At 36.7% G+C, this 21,540-nt stretch overlaps 1 protein-coding gene and 1 long non-coding RNA gene across 5 annotated transcripts in view; one reads left to right on the top strand and one right to left on the bottom strand.

The window, feature by feature from the left end:
* Window positions 1-1,904: 1,904 nt before the first annotated feature.
* Window positions 1,905-6,262, bottom strand: LOC111195961 (uncharacterized). 2 transcript variants are annotated; one of them, XR_002651895.2, is made up of 4 exons: window positions 5,967-6,262; window positions 2,978-3,101; window positions 2,747-2,873; window positions 1,905-2,166 (listed from the first exon to the last, which is right to left on the bottom strand). It is a non-coding gene; the product is annotated as an uncharacterized LOC111195961 (long non-coding RNA). The 2 variants fall into 2 exon arrangements; XR_002651896.2 differs by having other exon boundaries at window positions 2,996-3,101; window positions 5,967-6,260.
* The window catches only part of galnt2 (UDP-N-acetyl-alpha-D-galactosamine:polypeptide N-acetylgalactosaminyltransferase 2), a 139,714-nt gene continuing 123,182 nt past the window's right edge, over window positions 5,009-21,540 (top strand). For 2 of the 3 annotated variants that reach the window (XR_007439919.1, XM_022684543.2), the window contains exon 1: window positions 5,009-5,491. Coding sequence is in view for 1 of the 3 variants with exons in the window: in XM_022684543.2 (XP_022540264.1) it covers window positions 5,396-5,491 (96 nt within the window). In the remaining 2 variants the exon portion in view is untranslated. The remainder of the gene's footprint in view (window positions 5,492-21,540) is intronic. The other variant, XR_007439920.1, reaches the window with a different exon arrangement.

Below are 21,540 nucleotides of genomic sequence, written 5' to 3'. Positions count from 1 at the left end.
CATATGAAAAGGTTTGGGCACCCCTATTAATCTTAATAATTTTTAGTTCTAAATATTTGGGTGTTTGCAACAGCCATTTCAGTTTGATATAACTAATAACTGATGGACACAGTAATATTTCAGGATTGAAATGAGGTTTATTGTACTAACAGAAAATGTGTTTTAAAAACAGAAAAGTTGTTTTGATGAGCCCATGATGCCACTCTTCAGAGGAGATTCAAATAGGAGAACAACTTGTAATTGGCCACCTTCAATACCTTTTCTCATGATTGGATACACCTGGCTATGAAGTTCAAAGCTCAATGAGGTTACCAAACCAATTTTATTGCTTCAGTAAGTCAGTAAAAAGTAGTTAGGAGTATTCAAATCAATAAAATGATAAGGGTGCCCATACTTTTGCACCGGTCAAATTTTGATTTAATGCATATTGCACATTTTCTGTTAGTAAAATAAACCTCATTTCAATCCTAAAATATTACTGTGTCCATCAGTTATTAGATATATCAAACTGAAATGGCTGTTGCAAACACCCAAATATTTAGAACTAAAAATGGTTAAGATTAATAGGGGTGCCCAAACTTTTTCATATGACTGTATGTAAAGTGGACAGCATAGTGGAATACATACGTTGCAAACCCACAAATTTCAATAAGGGTTACTAAACTCTAAATGCTATACTTACCTACCTCTATAAGGGCCTTGCTAAATATTTTTACTTACCAATCACAGGCTTTAAATTTGTTCTAAATCCTTGGCTGCACATAAGGTAGAGCAGGTCTTTGTTATAACTGTCATATGTAGACTCCATATCAGTAGCCTATTGATCAAAATGTATGTCTTTACATACTATTACCTTTTTATACTAAGAAACGTAATAATATTCTTTACCAGACTCACAGTTTGCCTGGCAATGGGAACCAGGCTCAGAATGAACCATTGCAAATATGGCCACGATATCTTTTCCAGAATAAACCTGTAGATATCAAGAATCTTTGAAAGCTCCAGGCTCTTCTTCACAGCCACAGGCAACAACACCTGCCTTATTTCATCTGTCGACCAGCAACTCCTCAATGAACCCAAACAGCTGTCACAGTTTGGCGTAGGTCTGAAAGAATGCAGAAGTAAGTGCCAGGCTTTCTTCTCCAGCATTACCATGTTGTCTCTATCCAACCACCTCGGTGAGACAGGCTGGTTAAGATGACTCAAGGGTTTGATGGTTCGGAGCAAAATGAGTATTCAGACACCTATTTCAGGGTCCCTTTAAATGTCTGTTTGTTCAATAAGAGAACGAAATCTGTATTATTTTTGGATGCAAGAGTACATGATGAATTCTGTCTGCACTAACATTATGTTATTCAGCCAAATAAAGATTTCCAATGTTCTACAGAGAAAGTATGACTCCAGTTTGCTGTATACAGAATGCATGAAATTTTCAGATACCATGAATAGTTTAAATATAGCCGTGATATTTGAATATTGAACATTTCTCTTGTAACAAAAATTTGGAACATGTCTGTGGATAACTTAACCGAATATGTTCATGAGCAAACCATTGCCTACAATGTAAATTGGTAGATAGTCATTGCTTAGCTTGGTGAAGGCTACTGCTTAAAGCTCGCGAGGACTGCATATTGGAACAAAACCTGAGTCATAGGGTGCTTTCAAGACTATATTGTTTAGTCCAGACTTTCAGACATTTTAGTTTGTAGCAGGTGTGAAAAAGGCCACAACCACGGATCTACTGAACCATGATCTGGTTCGTCTGCAGTGTAAAAGCACTTTTTTTTAGATTGTTCAGAATTTCAAACAAATGACAGGACATTGAGCCAGTCTTTAAACATACCAGAGGAAAAATAAATTACTTTAAGTGCACGTGAGTCATGCAGCAGTTTGGACACAATTGCTTACACTAGAAATTCATTTATTTACTGTAACAGAAGATTAACCATTATTTATAAACAGAAATACAATATTTGACACTCATTCTGCTGTGGGACTGCAGCATATTCACGAAGGCGAGTCAGATTCTGACAAAGAGCTATAATTTGACAGAACACATGGCAAAGCAACTCGATAAACATATAACTAACACTCTACAAAACTTTCAGTGAGGGTTCTTCTGTCTCTTTCAAAAATCCAGAAATGCCTGAGTAAAGTATGTTATACCTAAGGTGGCAGATCAAAAAACAAATTATAATTCTTAGCTGTAGAGGGAGCTGAGGAGCAAGAAATACAAATTATTTCATAAAGCTGCTTTACTATCTAATAAATAGTAAATTGAACTGGAACTATAATGTTACCATATTTTAGTACACATATTTTGTTTATGTGTACTGAAACCATATCATATCATAAAAAATAAAATTTATTTAATAAAATAATATTTAATAACTAAATGATAGACCCTCGCTAGTTTACCCTGAGACTTTTCTACATTACTAGACAGGACTATTGCCTTTATGACAAACATTTAGCTACCTTTTGTGAAGAGAATAATCTAAATAAACATAATATCGCTTCAGCTCATAAAGTGGCACATTCACATTTTTGTTTCTATAACCAGAAATTAACAGACTAGTTAAATTAAACCAAAGAATAGAAAGATATTGGAAAATATGAGGCACATTTAAATGTTTAATGTTGGTACATTTTTGCCATTGAATAAGCCAGTTGATCATAGTGTGCCATTAATGCATTAACAAATAAATATAAGTTAGAATTTTATGAAAGGAGACTACTTACAAACCTTTACTGCATCTTTTGTCACCTGTCATCTTCAAACCTTGTACCAAGTAAACAGACAGCATCGCCTCAGTATCATCAGCCATTACACTGACAATGGTGGTGAATCAGAGAACACTGTTGAATGCGATCTGGAAAAGGAGAAGCCTTTGTGTAATAAAAGCATTTCTGACAAATTTTTAAAACCAGTAGCTGAAAGCCAATTCTGAACATAAAAACATTGCCTGGCATTTACCCAGGCAATCATTCTCACATGAACAGGGTCCTATTACAGAGATGTGTAAAAGCTTCATGTAAAAGCTGTGCTCAAGCTTTTCTTTATATTGCCCTGTTCACAAAGAAATCGAGATGACAGAGACCTGAAATGGAGAAAAATATATAATTCTTCATGTATACAAATCAAGTGAATGTAAAGAGGACATCATACAATCACATCTAAATATAACACCAGCATTATGTTGCATATTTTATGCATTTCAATGAAATGCCTGGAATTTAAGTACCCATGCAAGTTTCCATGCCCAGTGGCAAAAATCAGCTAGAAGGGTATAAAGACCCTTAGCAATGGGCCGGGGAGGAGGGAGACTGTGTTCTCTGGAGATATGGAGCTCCATCTGATACCTTTGAGATGAGCAGGAATGAGATTAGTCTGTGATCCAGAACGAATCATCCAAAATTCAGTACCTGACCTCAATAACACTCTGAAGGCTGTCCTCTCAGTAATGTTCAACATGCAGCATACAACCTCCATTAAAAAGTAGATACTGTTACTGCACCAAAGGGTCATCAAATTCACAATTAATGCAATTAAATTCTAAACATGCCCATAAAGAAAGGGCTCACTGATACAGTGGCCTTGTCCTGTGCAGCCAAAGAATGAACTATAAGAACTGAACTATGCACTGCACTTTTTGTTACAGCTCACACTTCAGCTATGAATCACAATAATTTCTCTAAAATCCTCTGCACTTAACCTGTTTAACTTTAATCTTAATCCATTTTATTTAACTAATTCAAGATGTACCATAGTTATCAAGTCTTAGATTTTTATTCTATTGTAAATAGAATACATTTATTTTATACTTTGTACTGATTTGGCTTCCACTGTTTGTGCATTCTGTAAGTTGTGATCTGTTTCCAAGGTCACATGTTAGGTCAAAATGATCATTTTGATTATTATGACATATATAAAGACATGTAACATGTATTGGACATTAATCATATTTTAAATATCTAGTAATTACTCTACTAGTCAAATATGACATGCTTATTCCAGAAATATTATATGGTCTCATCATTATAGTCAGAACAAAACATATTCACATTTTGACAAATATATTAATAGAACTTTTGCAAAAAAATAAACTTGGAACATTTGTTTACACTGACTTAATGACAAATGACAAAGTTTTTTTTCTTTCAGCATAATTGCCAATTTAAATATGATTACTATTAACCTCCCTGTAAATGCCTTTGTGTTTAGAATGGGATGTCATTAAAGCTTCTGTAGCTGTTATGCCTAAACTACTAAGACTTTGAATGTGATGATAAAATGTATCTGATTTTTTAGTAGAGTAGAGAATCAATAATGAAGATTTTTAGAATCGCCACTGCAATGTGTACATGCACATAACAGGACACAGAATTTCATGTAAAGTGATATTAATAAAAAGTTAAGCTTTTTGCTGCTTTATACCAACTTAAAATGTACACAGTTCTCATTTACCAGACGTATATATCAATAATTTTTCTCAGTTTTTGTAAATTCTTTTTTAGTGTATAATTAATAATAAAATGAAAATCATAGCATGTTGGGTCATTGACTTCTGGTGAAATCTGGTGAAAGATTGTGTAATTTTGATTTTGCACTATACACTGCAATAAACACAGTAACTTACAGCACATATACAGTACAGCATATACACAGTGCAGCACATGTCAAAACAGACCTTGGACCTGACAGACCCCAAATTCAATACTCTGTGTATTTGCATACACCAGAACAACCAATAATGAATGTAGGTTTACTAGTATGGAAAATATTGCGAATATTTAACTGCATACGCAACATTAGAAACGAAGACGTTAGTTAAATTAGTATTTTTTCTTAATTCAGATTTTTTATTTGATTTCAAGTTTACAAATCGCTTCGTGGTGCTACATTTTATCTCCATAACCCACAACATTAAGCCTCCCTTAAACCGCCTTATGTGGTAAATACAACACACACACACACACACACACATATGACAAGACAATCCGAGACTTATGAGGACGAGGTTTACTCTTAGGCGGCCAACAAAGGCTGTGGAGCCCGTGCTGCGGAGCTCCGGGCTCGGTACGACTGTGCCCACCCCCCGTCTCAGCCGAGCGTGATTGGACCAAAGTCGGTTCCCCTTTCCCCTCTAACCCGGTGATGTGATGTTGGCCGTTTCCTGCTTCTTCTGCCCAACTAGTGGCAGCGCGTTTCTTTCACTCCGGCGAAACACACACACATACACACACACACTCTCTCGCTCGCTCACTCAGCCAGCAAGCAAGCAAGCAAGCTTTGGACATCAGTGGCTGCTTTAAACGAAGCAAAGGCAAAAGAGAAGAGAAGGAAGCCACAGAAACGTGAAGCAGCAAACGTTAGAAAACCAACCACAACACAATGCGGAGGAAATCGAGGATATTACTATGTTTTGCTGTGCTTTGGGTGCTCGGAATAGCTTACTATTTCTATTCTGGAACAACGCTGAACCGAAAGGTAGGACTGACTTTTTGCTGTTTGGTTTTGCTAACGATGAGCAGCAGTAGGTTAACACTGGAGCCAAATATATAACTATATATACTAAGAAGCTCACGCTGCTTCTTCATCTTCTGCTGCTGCTGTTTAGTCAAAGCTCTTCACCAAGCCAAGCCAGGCGTTTTTTAGCCAAACCCGGTTAAATGGGGTAGCTATCTAATCAGCTCCGGTGAGAGCTTGTTTGTTTAACAGAAGATTGTAGTTAGCTAGTATTACCAGGCACTATTATCAGTCTATTTGCTCCCGACACAGTCAGATAACCTATTAACTAACATAGCTAGCTTGTGTTATCAGGTTTTGCTGCTTGCTGTGATTGAATCGTGCATCTATCTGTAACGTTACTCTACGCAGCGAACGGCTAGCCGTTCTTGCTAGCTAACGGAGTGCAAACCACTCTCGTGCTGGAAAAAGCAGCTTTTCGTGTGTATTTTCTCACCTGTTCAGAGACAACCGTGACTCGAGAAAGTCGTCTTTAAACGTTGAGGAAGAATAAAGACATACTGGTTGCACCAGTGTTAAAAGGCTACACGTTTTGTACCGGCGAATATGCTGCTAGCTAACCGACTGACTGACTGGCTGTGAAAGCTAGCGTTACCAAGTAGTACATACCGTTACGCTTTAACGTTACGACTTTTTTTTCCAAAATAACCGTCGCGCGTGCATTTGTGTTTATTTTTAAATTGACGCTCGTGATTAACGGTCGAAATGCAAGTTTGAATTCGGGTTAATGTATCAGAGTTGCACTGCTAAACACAAAGAGCGGTGGTGTGAATTGATTTGTGGGTGCTGTATAGGAAAGAGCGGCGAGCCAGTTCCACCAAATCACAACAGTACGTAGTCTCCCCGGGGCTGGACACGACAGAAATGTTCTAACTTGAATTGTTCACTTCAGGCTTCTCACCAAAGCACAGTTAACTTAGCCGATATGGATATTGAGCTAGCTGGCTTGCTAGGTTAACTAGTTAGCAAACTAGCTTAAAGTGATGTTGGATTGCTAACGTGACTGTATTTTATTGAGATCCATTTGTAAAACTTTGGTTGGTAGCTAATGTTAGCCAGCTATGTTAGTTAGCTAGTTCTTACAGTGTTGGACTATGTACTAAAAACATGTAAGTTGGCTAAAGCTAGTTAGCTAACCTAGCTAACTCAACAGTTTGAGTTATCTATCCCTTAATGGCATGCGGTTGCTTTCAGGCAACTAATCACTTTTTCGCTATTGCAGTTTCCTTTCAATGTTTTATTTATTATCATTACTATAATGGCAATTTTGTTTTCATTTTCTTACTACAACTGTTTATTTATTTATTTTTTTACCTCAAGGCAACATTACATTATGCAGTTATATAAGAAGACAATCATGGCAAACAGTGGTTCTTATGTTTTAATGGATATAAAGTTACAGCTCTGGGAAAAATTAGGAAACCACTTTAGTTTCTGAATCAGTTTATCTGATTTTGCTATTTGCTGTTTATACATTTTAGTAAAATGAACATTGTTTTATTCTATTAACTACAGACAACATTTCTCCCAAATAAATTATTTGCAGAAAATAAGAAATGGCTGAAATAACAAAAAAAAAAAAAGATGCAGAGCAAACAGTGGTTCTTATGTTTTAATGGATATAAAGTTACAGCTCTGGGAAAAATTAGGAAACCACTTTAGTTTCTGAATCAGTTTATCTGATTTTGCTATTTGCTGTTTATACATTTTAGTAAAATGAACATTGTTTTATTCTATTAACTACAGACAACATTTCTCCCAAATAAATTATTTGCAGAAAATAAGAAATGGCTGAAATAACAAAAAAAAAAGATGCAGAGCTTCAGACCTCAAATAATGCAAAAAAAAAAGTTAATATTAATAAAGTGTTAAGAGTTCAGAAATCAATATTTGGTGGAATAACTCTGTTTTTTAATCACAGTTTTCATGCGTCTTGGCATGTTCTCCTCCACCAGTCTAACACACTGCTTTTGGATAACTTAATGCCACACCTGGTGCAAAAAATCAAGCAGTTCAGCTTGGTTTGATGGCTTGTGATCATCCATCTACCTCGATTAAATTCCAGAGGTTTTCAATTTGGTACTTAAAAGAAACTCATAATTTTTAAGTGGTCTCTTATTTTAGTCCAAAGCTATATCAACAGGGACCCCCAAGCTCTCAAAAAGTAGGCTAAAATATTTTTTTCTCAACAAATATGAAAACTATACTATAGAGGGTTAAATCAGAGATACCCATCTAAAATGTTTTCTCCAGTTGTGACCTCCACTTGAGTAAAAGTAGGCCCTTATCTCCTGAGAGAATACTTAGGAATTAAGAATATTTAAGAATTGAAAGTAAAAGAACTATGATTTATTATGGTTTCAATGTCCTGTTTTCTCTTTTGTCACATAACCTGTTTGATGAAAAGACTAGTGTCACTCCTGCCACACTGGTATTCTAATGGTATGTCAATAATTAGTCTGAGAATGAAGTCTATTAAAGTTATTATGAACACAAGACACTATAGGTAGATGCTTTTCATTAGGAAGAACCAAGTAAGATGAACAAGCAAAGTTTCAGTTTAATGTTAATTTATTTTTCATGGGAATTATTGACCTGACTCCAGTTTAAACCTGTGCCGCTGGATTCTATAGTTGTTGTGGTTGTGCAACTCAGTAAGTCTTAATAGCAATATCACCACGGTGCCTTTACTTCTGCTCCGTACAATCAATTATGTTGCTGCTTGTCCATGCCCATTATGAAAAAAAGGGTTGTGCGGTTGGAAGGGCTTGCAATTAATTTGTTCTAGGCGACCCTGTCATCAAATACATCTCTTTATTTAATGGAAGATCCTTACTCTTCATTTTCATCTTAAATGCCCATTACACACAATCCTAACGCCTTTTGTTCCTGTTAAATGGACTTTGCTTTAATCTAGGGATTGCAAACTTTGGAGAGATTATAGTGCAGCGAAAAGAGTTCAGAATTTTGTCTTTGTGGTGGGATAACAGTCTAAAAGAGGAACCAGGTGCTTTGGGACTGCTGAGGGACTAAGTATTGCAGCTTGCACAATTGGCCTGTGTATTTCCTTCTGACTGATACTTGATGATATGATGCATTATTAAGATATCCTGCTTAATTGCAGACATGTTTGTGGCGTCTTACAGAGTGGCGTTTAACCAGTAATTATAGTAAGGTGCTTAGCTAAGCTCTGCTGATTTTCAGAGAATGTTCATTGTCATAGCAATGGTTTAGAACATGCTTACGTTAACGTCTTGATTTAGGCATAAAGTAGGGACGCACTAATGTACGAACTGTGGGCTGATGCCAATATCATGTACATATCATTATAACATTTATAAAATGTATGGCAAAGACAATAACAAATTTATGTCAATATTCATTTTATCTACTATTTAATTATCTATCAAAATCAAAATAACGCCATAATAATCATGCAGGCCAAGTGCAAGCTTTTGAACTGTCTGACTTATTCTTAAATATTCTACCTCATAATGTTGGTCTATTTCTACTAAATTAATGATTAACACTGACTTAGATCACTGCTTAGATAACTTTGCTGTTTTTGATAATTATTGAACTGGTTTTGGTTAGCAGCGAATACAGTTTCAATTATTTTTTAACCTGCAATTTAAACCAATTTGCAGGGCAGAACTTTTGAACTATCAATAAAAAGAGGGGTGTGTTAGTTTTGCTGTTGAGTTCAAATATTGACGTTTTCAGAATCATATACAGCACCTTTTAATGCAAGTAGAAAATCACCTGTGGTGGGTGACACAGGTTGGTGAGTTAGGAGTCTTGCCCGTGTCTCTGAATGCTGTGGTATAGTGTAGTGTGGTTTGGTTGTATGGCTGGTAAATTAAATTCTGCTCTGCTCTTGCAAATGTCTGGTTGTGAGACACTGGTCTACACCATCAGCTGTAGCAGTTTTCCACCCTTTGACATATTCTTGAGTAATAGCACTAAAACAGGAAGTGGTTTGGCTCTGTGATGGTAGATAGACTTGGTATTATTGGTTTAATATTGGTAGTGCATTTTGATTTAAACAAAAATTAGAACCTTTTTTTGGAAAATAGGAAATGATAACGTGACCTGGAACAGGAAGTAACAAAGACAAAAAAGGCAAGGTTAACTTTAACACTGATTCAGAAAAGAACAGATAAAGGAAGTGCAACAAGAGAAAAGGAAACAAGAAAGATGGGTAGAGTAGAGCAGAAAGTAAGAAAGATTTAACTATATAGCCTTAAGTAATCAGAGAAAGCCACAGTAGATCACACGTGACTTGAAATGAATATAAAAAAAAGCAGAAACAAACAAATAGCTTAGCTAAAGCTAAGATACATCAGCTAATGTAACCTCTCTAGCTCTGTACAGCTTGTATTTTTTTAGTGATAAGTGATACTGAATTTATGTGAGAATGTGAATGTGAAAATGAAGCTCTTCTTACAGGAAGATTTTATAGCATTGCTCATGTTTTAAGAAGAAACGCTGTATACTAAAATCAGTTCTTATTTAATTCATGGTTATTCAAGTTTTTGGTTGTATGTTTGTGTGCATTAGCACTTTATTTTGTAGTCTGTGAGACTTTAGAGACATTTTTAAGAACCTGGCAGCACATCTTACCTCTCAGTTGGCTAGTGTGCTAGTGTGATAAAGCTACATAAAATGTCATGGTGCGAAAAATGCTGTCAGACCAGAAAGACTAGAAATGTCACCTTGGCCACCAAGTGTAACAGCAAATCAGCTTACCCACAGACTGCCACTGTGTTGTTGATTTAATCATTCTGCTTATTCTGACACCAAATTCATGTCTTCAAGTAGAAAATCCACACACCTTCAGTGAAGGGGGATTTATAATATTTTCTAGCCAGCTTTACACACCCAACTGCTTCCAGTGTAATGTGCTAAGTTAATCTAGGCCTGTAAAGATCTGTGTTCATCTATTTTATCAGTCTATAAGTGTACATCAGGGCTACAAGGCTGGGCAATATATGAAAAAGAATAAAAATATATATAAAAATCTTCATATGCTTCAAATATATAAGCAAATCTCAATTGCAGTGTAGATTTCTAGTTTACTAATCTATTAAAAAAAGGTTTTCATTTGTAGATGTGCCAGATTGGCAGCAATTTGCATCATATGTATCTATCAAATGAGCATTATTTGTAATTAACAAATTTTATTTTACATTTATTTTAAAGGGAGTCAAAAGCAATGAAGCAATTAAGCACAATAAAACTTGTGTAAAACTAATATAAAAACAAAAGTTTAATTTAGCTATATTTTTGTAAGAATGACAAGCTGCTTCTATACTGAACAAGGTGCAAAAATAATATTGTATTTCAGTTATTTCAGCACAACTGAAGTTACCTCTGGAATTTTCCGAATGTAAAGATGTACGATCTCGATCATTCCATTATGAAAATCGCATTAAACGGTAAGTTGATTAAGCAAATGAATGCAGTTAACTTCCCAGCACTGTTATATGATGATATGCATTCATCACATGCATTGCTAAGATATGGAAACTTGTGATCAGGAAATAAATGCTTGAGTGCATTAGTGTGACTGCTCTTCATTAATGCTCTTCATCACCACATTAGACTGTAGCGAGTAAAGCAAAGCTACTGCAACCTGATCAGCTGTGAAAGCTTCATTGTGTACCGTGCGACTGGGTGAACAGCTCGACAGCTGCTCTTCAGCTGTATCCTGCTCCTGTACGCTGGATCCCTCTCTGAATGCAGGCTATTGACTCTGCTCTTCGATGCAGCCCATGTTCCTTAACAGCATTGGGGATGACCTATTTATATCCCGAAATGCCACTCACAGAAACGTTCAGTTTAGCGAGGGCCCCAAACTACAGGTCCTCTGTGCCAGAGTCGTTGCGCATCTCTATGTGAGCCGTGTCAGTTATGCAATAGATTTCGAGCAGATGTTGCAGCTTGTGTCTCAGCAGTAGGAAATGAGATCCTGCATCCTTGCTGCACGACGAGAGGAGAGGAAGGCCCCGGGAGAAGAGCGTCAGGGTGCCGTTCTGAGCGAGTAATCACTGATCTCGCCCCTGCTAGCTTAGATCTCCAATATTCTCCCCGTCTGCTGCGAGATGCTGTGAGATTAGTTCGGAAGTCACGTCTGTCCCAGGTTGCGGAGGCAGGATGAGGGTCAGCCAGGTGGCTTTTATCTCCACTGAGAAATGTGTTTGATCTGATATCTGCTCCACAACACAATTATTGACAGGCCGATTGTTCCGACCGCGCTGCACGGATTTCTGTGTGTGGCGGGAGCTGTGAGCTCGTGGTTGAGGTGCTATCAAAGTCTGTTAACATCAGGATGCTCTAGTGCGGGGTGGTTCATTTGAATTAAATTGGTTCAGATGACCAGTTGGTTCTGTTTTAATGTTTTAATGTGATTTTTCAAATCTGTAAATTCCAGATTGTACATCTGCACGTACAGAGCCAGATGCCAGAGGACATCTCAGTAGATAGACTTGATCTGTTAGAAATCTATATAGAACTGTTTTATGAGATTTTCAGATTTTACACTTTTCCTTAACTAAAATATAAGGAGGTTGTTTTTGTACCTTGTTAAATATAGAAGCTGCTTTGCTATTCTTAAAACTATGGCTAAATTAAACTATTTTTGTGCACAGTTTTGACTCCCTTAACGTTAATTAAAATATTTTGATTGCTTTAAATTGTGCTGTGCTGTTTCTATTTTGGCACCTCTACAAATAAAATAAACTGAATAAAATGTGTTCTCAGGTGTTATGTAATAACTCAAATAATCAAAATCAATTGAAAATATGAAGAATTTAGCTATTTTATTTTACATTACCTTCCAGCCCTGAGATGTACCTGGAAGAAAAATGTTCAAGCATTTTTCTTTATTTGTTTTATTATTTTATACACACTGCATGTCCCAATGTTTGTGGACATTTTTTAATGTGTTTATTCTCCTCTAATCTCCTTTAAGATGCACCCATTTCTGACACAGATATGCAGATGAAGATACAGTTTCACAGCTTGTCTACTACCCCAGCACTGAACTGTAGAGAAATCTTTTGTGTAATTGTGCTCCATCCAATACTTTTAGGATGAGTTGTGAAGTTGGGGATGAGGTGGTGTACCAGCATTCTGATATTACTAATGCTCTTGTAGCTGAATGCAATCAATCCTCCTAACTCTGGCCTTATTAGTAGATTACGCAAGTTATTATGCAACTGGATACTCGTCAATTTCTTTAATCCAGTCATGATGATGTGAATGTTACATCATGAACCTGGTTTTGTGAACTGAATCAATCCAGTCATCAGCAGAAGCTATTATTACAATTTTAACATGACATTTAAATCAGTAATATGTTTGAAGAGTCACTTTAGGGATGTGCAATATTTTACTCCCCCCCCCCCCCCCCCCCCCCACATTTCTATTGTTAAAGGGATCGTTGTCTGACTGCTGATATGCAGACACCCATCACTAGCTGTGCTGCTTTATTTATTGTCTGCAACATATATAGCAATACACTTTGTGAAAGGTTAGAGTAAAATAAAATATGTTGGTCAGACAATTTGCATTTGGGTAATTTGTAAGGAAAATACAATATGGATTTTTTTTTTGCCGTATATAGTATTACACATCATACTATATACTAAATATATTCTGGATGCACTTATTGGAATGCTGATATGATCTATTATTTATATCATTATATTATGTATTATTTTATAATAATTTTATTATATATTATTTATATTATATAAGTGAGCCACTAAAACAGTGTTTATTATATGGTTTGCAAAACAATTTACCACTCTGTTATTTTGCCCCAAAATCAAACAGATTTTTTTTTTTATTTTAAAGAAAAATGAATATTGCAGGACAAATAAAGCATAGCTTAGTTATTAAGAGTAAAACAAAAACCCACAGTTTTATTTTCTAATTAATAGATAGCACTGTTATTCTGTCTCTTGGATTAAAGTGCAGTTAGCTGTCAGATTGTATCTGTTTGGATAAGGTTAGGATTCATCCTATCGTAGATGCCTGCGGTGGACCTCCTTTAAATGGTGCTTTCTCAGGTTGGCTAGCATTAGCTTATAGCCAGGTGCAGGTACTCAGAGCTGCCCTTTAACTAGGGATGCTTTCCTCTGTCAGCTACACTCTTAAAAATAAAATAAAACATGCTACAAAGGATACTTTGAGCAATCTTGTAAAAAAACACACACTGTAGGTTTTATTACCAAGAAACATATATATTTTTGCTGTTCCAACGTTAAATACAGTTTTGCTTCCAGGTTTAGAGGTTTTTTTAAGTGCTTGGAAATGCATGTTTAGCATTTTAACAGCATGTTCACGGTAATGATGATGATGATGATGAGAATAATGACCCATAAAGATGGTCAGTAAAGATGACCCTTATGTGGCTCATATCACCTTTCGTCGCATCGCCCGTCATAATTTCAGTACAATGTAGTCTAATGTAATATAATCCCAATGAGATCTCATATGGTCTCTTTTGTGAAATCCCAGAGCGCTCTGCTTGAACCTTTGCGGTTTCTTTCAAGTCTGTTTCAAGTGGATCTGACAAAGCAGGAGACCAGATATGTGGAACCCGTATGAAGTATCTCATAAAAGACTGGTGTCATCCATCCTGAACTTATTGGATTGTTTTAATAGACTTTCATAGTGTTTCAGATCAGAGGGTTCCCTTGTCTTCTTCATTACAGTAGTCTTTACTTTTCAGAAGAAGTGCACGGACGCTGACGGATGTGTCAAATGGAGAGAACATCATTTTAAGGCTTCTGAAGGGTTTTTCTCTCGTAATTCCTTTCCTTAAAGTTACCTCTCTTTATATTATCCATTGCTGAGGAGTGTTTTCACCCTGGCAGCACTAAAATGCTGAGATGAAATGGCTTGTTAATGTTTTCTCAGTGAAGGCCGTGCAGTAAAAGAGGCTGTACACACCTCTCATGTCTTCTCATCTCTGGTGAAAGCATGAGGTCATATGGAGAGCATGTGCCTTTTGACGTCCTGACCTTTGACAGCAGTTTAATTTTTATGCACGTCCATAAAAATTTCACAGAGAACATTTCCGTCGTAACGGCTGACCCTGTGTTCTCAGTGCTGCAGTGGAGGAGACGTGGGTGAATCTGTTTGGTTCTGGGTTTATAAACCAAACTTTTGAAGTTTCCTTTTGATGACGAGTCTCTCTCAGCTACTCTTAGCTAAATGCACTGAATGCTAGATAGACTGAAATGTCCCAATCAGTTTTTTTTCCCCAAGCTGGTTTGAGATTAGACAATACTTAACCTGTCATGATGATTTTATTATTGACTTATCATACAGTATATGGGCATGACCTCTATCATTTTTGCTGAGCTCAATATTTAGCTTTTTGATAGCAGTTTCATCTTAAAACAGCTCCGCACTGCAGACTCTAAATAAACCCTTTATTTACTTTCTGAGAACTCTCCTCAGTGCTCCTTGCTGGGCAGTAATGTATGTTAATGGAGCAATAATGACACCGGGTGGAGTGCTGAACACTGTGGTTAAAACAAAAATTTTGAACTGGACAGGGATTCAAATATTTGATACTTCACGAGATCTGCAACAAATCTGTTTGCTTAAAGAAAGTTTTGTCATTTTGGCATAAAACTAATGCAATAATTATGCCTGGATCTGTCCTGATTCTGTGTCACTGATGCAGATTGCTGCATCTTTATTGAATGCAATGTGTGTGTGCTTAGTACGGTATATGTTAGGGCTGCACAAGATTTTTTTAATGAAAAATTTTCATTGCATTTGTTGTTTTTTTTTTCTCACATGACGTGTTTGATTTAATTGCCTTAAGTGACATCATATGTTTTGCAATGTGACTATTGTGCCTGTGCACATCACAATGATGATGCTTAAATGATATATCGGGCAGCCCTAGTATATGTGCAGGATATAAAGGTGCCGTGTGTGTGATCCTCTACTGCTGTCATGATGTTTGTGGAATGATCAGTTTACATGATGTAATACGGCTGTACGGTAATTTAAATCTTTGTGTGTGTGTTGGAAGCATCCCACCCTGTTTTTTGGCAGCAGCATTTGAGCACAGCTCCTGCCATAGAAAGTACAGTTTGTGTCCAAAAGCGTCCAGACACACCTTCTACTCGCTGGAAAGGCACGGCTATTGCTGACACAGGTTTTTAATTGCTTGCACAACTGTATCTCCCCAGAAAAGAAAAGAAAACATTGGCAATAGAAGAGAATGCTCTGGAGAGATCAGTGACTTTCAGTGTGGCACACTCGCAGGCCTCTTTCCAAACAGTGCGCTCATCAGCTCCTGCCCGTGCCCTGCTCCACTGTAAGCCATGTTATTGTTAAGTGGAAATATCCAGAGGTAACAAAAGCTCAGCAACAAAGTATCACGCTACACAAACTCACAGAGCATGAAAATGCAGTGTCTGACCAGCGCAGATTGATTGAAACAGTCACTCCTGAGCTCCAGCCTACCTCTAGAAGAGAAATCAGTTGAAGAGCTGTTCATCAGAGGCTAAACGAGACGAGTACTCTCCGCTGAAAAGCAGCGTACACATGTAAACCCCTTTCACCCATGTGCTCTAACCTGCAACTTTAACATTAATCAAACAGGAAGGGTTTAGTCTTAACAGAAGCCAGAATCCTGGATTAATATTAACAGATGGAGGAGCTAGTTGTAACAATCACTAAAACGTCTGTTACAAGCACAAGTCATTCAGAGTAATTGTATTAGTACAATGACGTTTGATCCAGATAAGCTCTCCAAGCAAGTAGTCAGTGGTAAATTTATTTGGACCACAAGCTAAATATATATATATTTTTTCTTACAACTTTGTGGAGTGGTCCAGCAAGATAAGCGTTGCCACTCTGATCAGGAGATCCCCGGTTCGAATCCTGATTATGTAGCCTGCCATCAGCTACCAGAGCCGCTAGGTCGAGGGCACTCTATCTCTACATCACTCCAAAGGGTGATGTCGATCAGCACAAGGCATCAGTGAGCGGTACTGCTACATCAGCAGCTGTTCAGAAAGAGGCGGTGGCTGACTTCACATGTATAGGAGGAGGCATATGTTAGTCTTCACCCTCCTGGTGTGTTGGGGGATCACTAGTAATAGGGAGAGTCCTAATGAGTGGGTTGGGTATTTGGCCATGTAAATTGGGAGAAAATGGGAAAAAAGTTACCTCTTTCTACCTTTGTATCCCTGTTTGTATACTACCCCTAGCTTTGTTTTAGCTTGGCTAGCTTTACTGTCAGCTGGTTAAATGGTACCAAGGAGGAGAAGCTAATATCTTCATCAATTTGTGAGCTTGCGCAATACAGCAATACTTGAAAATACTTAAAAAATGTTTTAAAGTGATTCATACTGCTTACTTACAATATAAAACCAAATTCTTTAACTTGAGCATGATCTTATTGGCTTTAAAACTGGAAGACTTTTAGAAGACTCAAAAATACTCAAGTCTGACACTCTCCCATGTAATAGTTATTTATCAATACTCTGCAAATACTGATAATCTGTTAGCAAGCGATTAGATACATTTTGAGAAACTGTTAAACAATGAAGCACGAACAGCAGCACTTATTGGCCACAGCTGCCCTTTTGTGTGCATAAGTTTGTCTAGAAAATTAAAAATAGCTTAAAAATACACCACCCAGAATGTTGACACATTCCTGGTTAATTTAATGGGAGAGTTTCTTCCTGTTTCATGCTAAAGAGAGAGCTCACCTATTGGTTAATCACAGTCTCCACTTTACAGTTTGAATGAGTCAAGACTAAAAACCTGTGACAATATTAAACATGGCTGATTTTATAGGAATGACCAAATAAGGAAAGACTGGTCATCCTGATCACCTTACACTAAAGGATTGGGATGATGGGAGCTCACTGCAACTCTATAAAGGCAAGTGTAATATATTTTGACTTTGGAAATTTTACTACAGCAATAAAATCGTTTGAAAAGTCGTTTGGTTTAAGATCAGCATTAGGTAGAGCAGGGATGGGCAATTTTGCCTGTTAATTGCTAGGTTTAGTAGCAGTGTAGTAGAGCAGGGATATCACAAAGCAAATGTTGCCCACCCCTAAATTAGGGATATTGGTAATCAATACTGCAGGTACTGATTAGTAGGGCTGCAACTAATGATTCTTTTGGTAGTCGACTAATCTGACAATTATTTTTCTGATTAGTTGTTTAGTCAATGATTATTTCGCCATGTACGCTAATTCTGTTTGCTGTGGTTACGGCTCCTGTTTCTAGCTTTCTCTATTGCTTCAAAACAATAGAAACTGCTGAACATGGGATTTTAATGACCTTTAAATGCCCAGAACATTGCCCTTTAACCCTTTTATTATGTTCATTTGTCAGAAACAGCAATGGTGTTCCAGGGTTAATTTGATCCGGTGCATGTTTAATTATCCAAAAGATATCTGAAAAAATCCTAACAAGCAGTGTAAATGTTTTTTACTAACTCCATTTCTAATTATTATCAATATAGTCAATATTTAGTGCAGTGTTGTGCCTTACCTCTAACAGGTGATGGTTCGATTAGAATAATTAACTCGTTTTTCATAAAAAATACATGTTCAGACTTTTTTAATGTTTCACTACTTTATTACTTTTAATAGACCAGCATATAAAACAATAGTTTTACATAACAATGAAACATAACATTACACTTTGGTTTTAGTTTTTATATTTGCAGGGGGTGGTTGCAAATATGTGAGATTAACCATTTTCATATTATATGTAGATTGCACTAATTAAGGCAAGCAGAAGAAGTTTTATACCAAAACAAATACTTTTAACTATTTTTCCTAGACCTTCAAACTTTAAAACTGGTCAAATTGACCCGTAACATAACAGGAGGGTTAAATGTGGAAAGTGCTGCTATTTAGTGAGGAAATAGGTAATCTGTTGTGTTGAGGCACTAAAATGATATCACGATATCTCATAATATTTTCGCGATAACGATACTCTTGGCGATATGATGAAATACTGAATTTAAAAAATGATTGGTACACTACTGCACCAAAATAAATATTACATTTTCTTATTGCATACGATATAATATGGCACACCCTTAACTGAGATTTTTAAAAATACAAGAAATTAATCAGATTTGTAACAGAAGTCAATGATCCAGAATGTCATGTTACTAATATTGCGCTCTACGTATCTCCATATATCCTGGATGAAAGTAAAATAAATGATACTGGACAGATATAATCTGTCTCTAGTAGATATATAATGGGAAATGAGAACAGTGTGAATTTTTCTTTTGCTAAAAACAGTAAAAAAAAAAAAAAAAAAAAGTAGTATCCTGATGTGATAATTAGGGGCGGGTGATATTTCAGGCTATAACATCGTTCACGATATTTACATTTTTTTTGCGATATTATCGCGTACGATATGATATGGCACACCCCTAGTGTACACTGTGGGAGTGTCCCCAGTGATCATTGTAGTGCTACAAATTAACGTTTAGTCGACAATGAACATTTGGAGTCGTCAAATTATTATAATAGACATTGCCGATTATATCGACTAATTGTTGCAGCCCTACTGATTAGTAGCTAACCATACTTATACAGACTTTATACTCAATACCAGCAAGTGTAAAAAATGAGTAATATCTCTACAAGTTGATGTCACTTTAAGGGGCTAATAGGAGCTGATTAAATACATAAAAATGTTATATATATATCTGTCCTGAATGCTTGAGTAGCCACATACAAAACAATTCTGCCATATCTTAATCTTACTTTTGTTTCCCAGCAATCCAGTGGACTAGTCAGGGGTTTCTTACCCATCTTAACATGACATGCCTGTTCTAAAGTGTGCTGGAGGACAGTAATGCTCTAGGGCTGCATCCCATTCTCTCAGTGAAGTGTCAGAACTTAGTGTTGTGGTATTTAGAAGAATTCTGGGCAGCTCTGTGATTCCTCATTTGTTGTTTCAGTTTAGAAAAGACCTTTCCTGCCTCAGTGCGACAATACCCCTGCCACAAAGACTGTTGAGACTAAAACTACTATAGGAGAACTTGAGTGGCACAGAGCTCTGACCCCATGCCCACTGAATGACCTCTGGGATGAATTAGAGTTGTTTTTGTGAGCCAGACCTAATCGGCCCAAATCAATGCCTGACCTCACTAATGTTCCTGAATGTCAGATCCTTGCAGCAGCATTTCAGCACGTAATGGAAAGCCTTCCCTGAAGAGTAGAGGCTTTTACTGGAGCTAAGAATGGACCTAGAGAGTAGCGAGCATGTGGGTACGGGTATACATGAGATCTGCATCAGAATCCAGGCCTTAAAAGACTTCTCAGCATTGCTTGTTCCTGTGGATGTGGAATCATCAGGAATTGCTGAGATGATACTACTGCTATGAGCACAGTCTCTGACGTAATCTTGCTTTGCCACGTCATCGGGTGTGATGTACAACTTCCAGCTCTCAGTTAGCAACGTGCGTAGGCTCTGACAATTTTTGAATATAAATGAAAAATAGTATTTTTGTATGGATTATGGAGTAATTTAGTTTATTTATTTTTATCTCAGGATCTCTGAATAATTACGACCAATTCACGTAGGATAAGAAATCTTTGCATAAATAACTGAGATGGGAGTGGCTACTCGATTTATGCACTGCTATCATCTCCAACATACAAGACGTACATTTCAATATCTTGCAATATTTTTTCAAAACTGTAAGCAAGTCAGTGTTTTGTGTTTATTTAAAATTTTACTAAAAACATGATTTTTTAAAAATCATTATAAAAGAAAATTTAACTTTTTATGGAATCTGAACACAGAGTACAACACTGCCCAGCCCACCTCCCCATGTAAAACTAATCCTATCCGAATAGTTAGTAAATAGTTAGTTCATAACTGATAATATGTGAGTCTTAGCATCAGGTTTCTACGTTCCCTAACTTCTGCTCATCCTCTAACTACTCTTTTGTGCTAAGATGAACATAAACCAGCTCAGCACTAGAATGTAAACACACATGGTCACAATTACAATCTCATAAATCCAAAATAAAAAGTAACTTTTTTTTTACGAGCTTACAGAGTTTTAATATGACAGCAGCAACAACATACATGTACATTTTATTTGTCTGCAAATCTCTCTTACTCTGCCAAAAATGTCTGTCAGCTGCACGATTCATTGATGCCAGTGTGACAGTTTGATGTGAGCTGGAATCTGATCCTACTGTATCATATATACATTACATTACAGAACCCAGTTCAAAGCCACAGCACTGGTTTACGGATTTAGGCTACTGATGGATTCTTGTTTAACTGGAAACAGAGATAATATAGAATATCGACATAAAATACCCTGCGTTTAGATTGCATTTTTATTGTATATATTGTAAAGGATAGACTAAATGTATCCTGAATGGTTTTTGAGGAGTTTCTCAGATTCTCAGCCCCTTTCTTTTGATTACCAGAGAAAGATGTTTTGTGTTTTATTTGTTTAGGAAATTGAATAAAGCTCTATTTGCGGCTGCTCTTGACTCGAGCTGTTTTTCCCTGAGCAGGTTCAGTGTTTTCACTGAGATGTTTGGCTACAGAGGATGTAATGCTTAGATAAAGGTCTCAGTGGGGATTTGTAGCAATCATTCCTGTTACTCCCAGCGCTACTCCCTGGATGTTTCAGCTGAGAAGTGGCATTTGATAAAATGCTGAAAGTCTGTGCTCTACTTTCCAGTGCTGCAGTGAAACCTTTTATAGAGTGGTGGACAGTTTTGGTCTGTAGGTGTTTTAAATGTAATGTGTAATGGCATCTTCAAAAAATCTGGTCTAAGCAAATTACTTTAGCATGTTAACGTTACATTTTTAATGCTATGTGCTATTAAAAAAACTTGGCTGTCCAATTATCATACCGTTTTACATCTATTTTCTGGTCTATGTTCATATATAAGGCGCACCAGATTGTAAGGCGCAGTATGCTACACTAGTAAGGAACAGGGGTGTCGCGTGTTTTCCTT

This window comes from Astyanax mexicanus, chromosome 7, assembly GCF_023375975.1.
Source record: "Astyanax mexicanus isolate ESR-SI-001 chromosome 7, AstMex3_surface, whole genome shotgun sequence".
Lineage (NCBI taxonomy): Eukaryota > Metazoa > Chordata > Actinopteri > Characiformes > Acestrorhamphidae > Astyanax > Astyanax mexicanus.
Note: the sequence above shows the minus strand (reverse complement) of the source record. Positions and strands in the feature narration are given on the sequence as shown.